The sequence below is a fragment of the Myotis davidii genome, unplaced genomic scaffold (assembly GCF_000327345.1).
Source record: "Myotis davidii unplaced genomic scaffold, ASM32734v1 scaffold570, whole genome shotgun sequence".
Taxonomy (NCBI): Eukaryota; Metazoa; Chordata; class Mammalia; order Chiroptera; family Vespertilionidae; genus Myotis; species Myotis davidii.
This window is the reverse complement of record NW_006283631.1, coordinates 1,686,271-1,687,231: the sequence shown is the minus strand read 5'-3', so window position 1 is coordinate 1,687,231 and position 961 is coordinate 1,686,271. Positions and strand designations below refer to the sequence as shown.

At 50.4% G+C, this 961-nt stretch overlaps 1 protein-coding gene across 2 annotated transcripts in view; it reads right to left on the bottom strand.

Annotated features, from left to right (window-relative positions):
* IFT80 (intraflagellar transport 80) overlaps positions 1 to 961 on the bottom strand; it is a 106,227-nt gene that overhangs the window by 4,890 nt on the left and 100,376 nt on the right. Inside the window, exon 19 of one of the 2 annotated variants that reach the window (XM_006753815.2) lies at positions 323 to 446. In XM_006753815.2, the coding sequence (XP_006753878.1) occupies positions 323 to 446 (124 nt within the window). Of the gene's footprint in view, positions 1 to 322; positions 447 to 961 lie in introns of those variants that run through there. The other variant, XM_015565500.1, reaches the window with a different exon arrangement.

Sequence of the window (961 nt, the reverse complement as noted above, 5' to 3'; positions counted from 1 at the left end):
GGGGCAGTTGGGGGCAGCCAGGCCGGCAGAGGGGGGCAGTTAGGGGCACTCAGGCCAGCACACAGAGGCAGTTAGGGGTGACCAGGCAGGCAGGCAGGTGAGCGACTAGGAGCCAGCAGTCCAGGATTATGCGAGGGATGTCCAACTGCCAGTTTAGGCCTGATCCCCGGGTTCAGGCCTAACTGGCAGTCGGACATCCCCCGAGGGGTCCCAGTTTGGATAGAGTGCAGGCTGGGCTGAGGGGACCTCCCCCGCACCCCCGTGCACAAACATCGTGTACCAGGCCTCTAGGATACATTATAAAATACTATATAATACTTACACCTTCTGCATACTGCAAGTATCGTTGATCAATTTCCTGTTTACCAAATGTCTCCAAAAATTTTTGACGGTAGGCAAGAACTGTATCAACATGTGTTTTGTATTTAACAGCCAATTCAAGTGCCCTATAATGAGAATAAAACAGATTATCAGCATTGCTGTATTAGCCTCTATGGGGTGAGAGGGTGGGACAAAGGGTCTATGTTGTTCCCTCCACTCATCCCTCAGTATGAAGCACATTCCCTATATAATCCATCTTGCAAATTTCTCTTTATATTTCAAGGTCCAGATGATGCATGATCTCATCTCCCTGATCAGCTCCCCTTGTAGAAATAAATGACCATTATCTTACCTGTGCTCCATAACATTTTATGCATAGTGTTATTACGACACTGCTTATCTAATCTAATAATAGAGGAATATGCAAATTTGTCTGTTACAGCATCATGTCACAACCAGATCAGCAGGCTGCGTCCCCGACCTCTGCTCAGGCAGCTGTAAGTCCTGGGGTAGGATAGGATCCAATAGGAGGGGAAGGAAACTGCATGTGGAATGGGGTGGCAACTGCGGGGGGGGAGGGGTGAGTGGTGGAGAGCAGGTGCACCCAGCGAGGGGCAGGCGGGGAGCCCCACCCAGATGC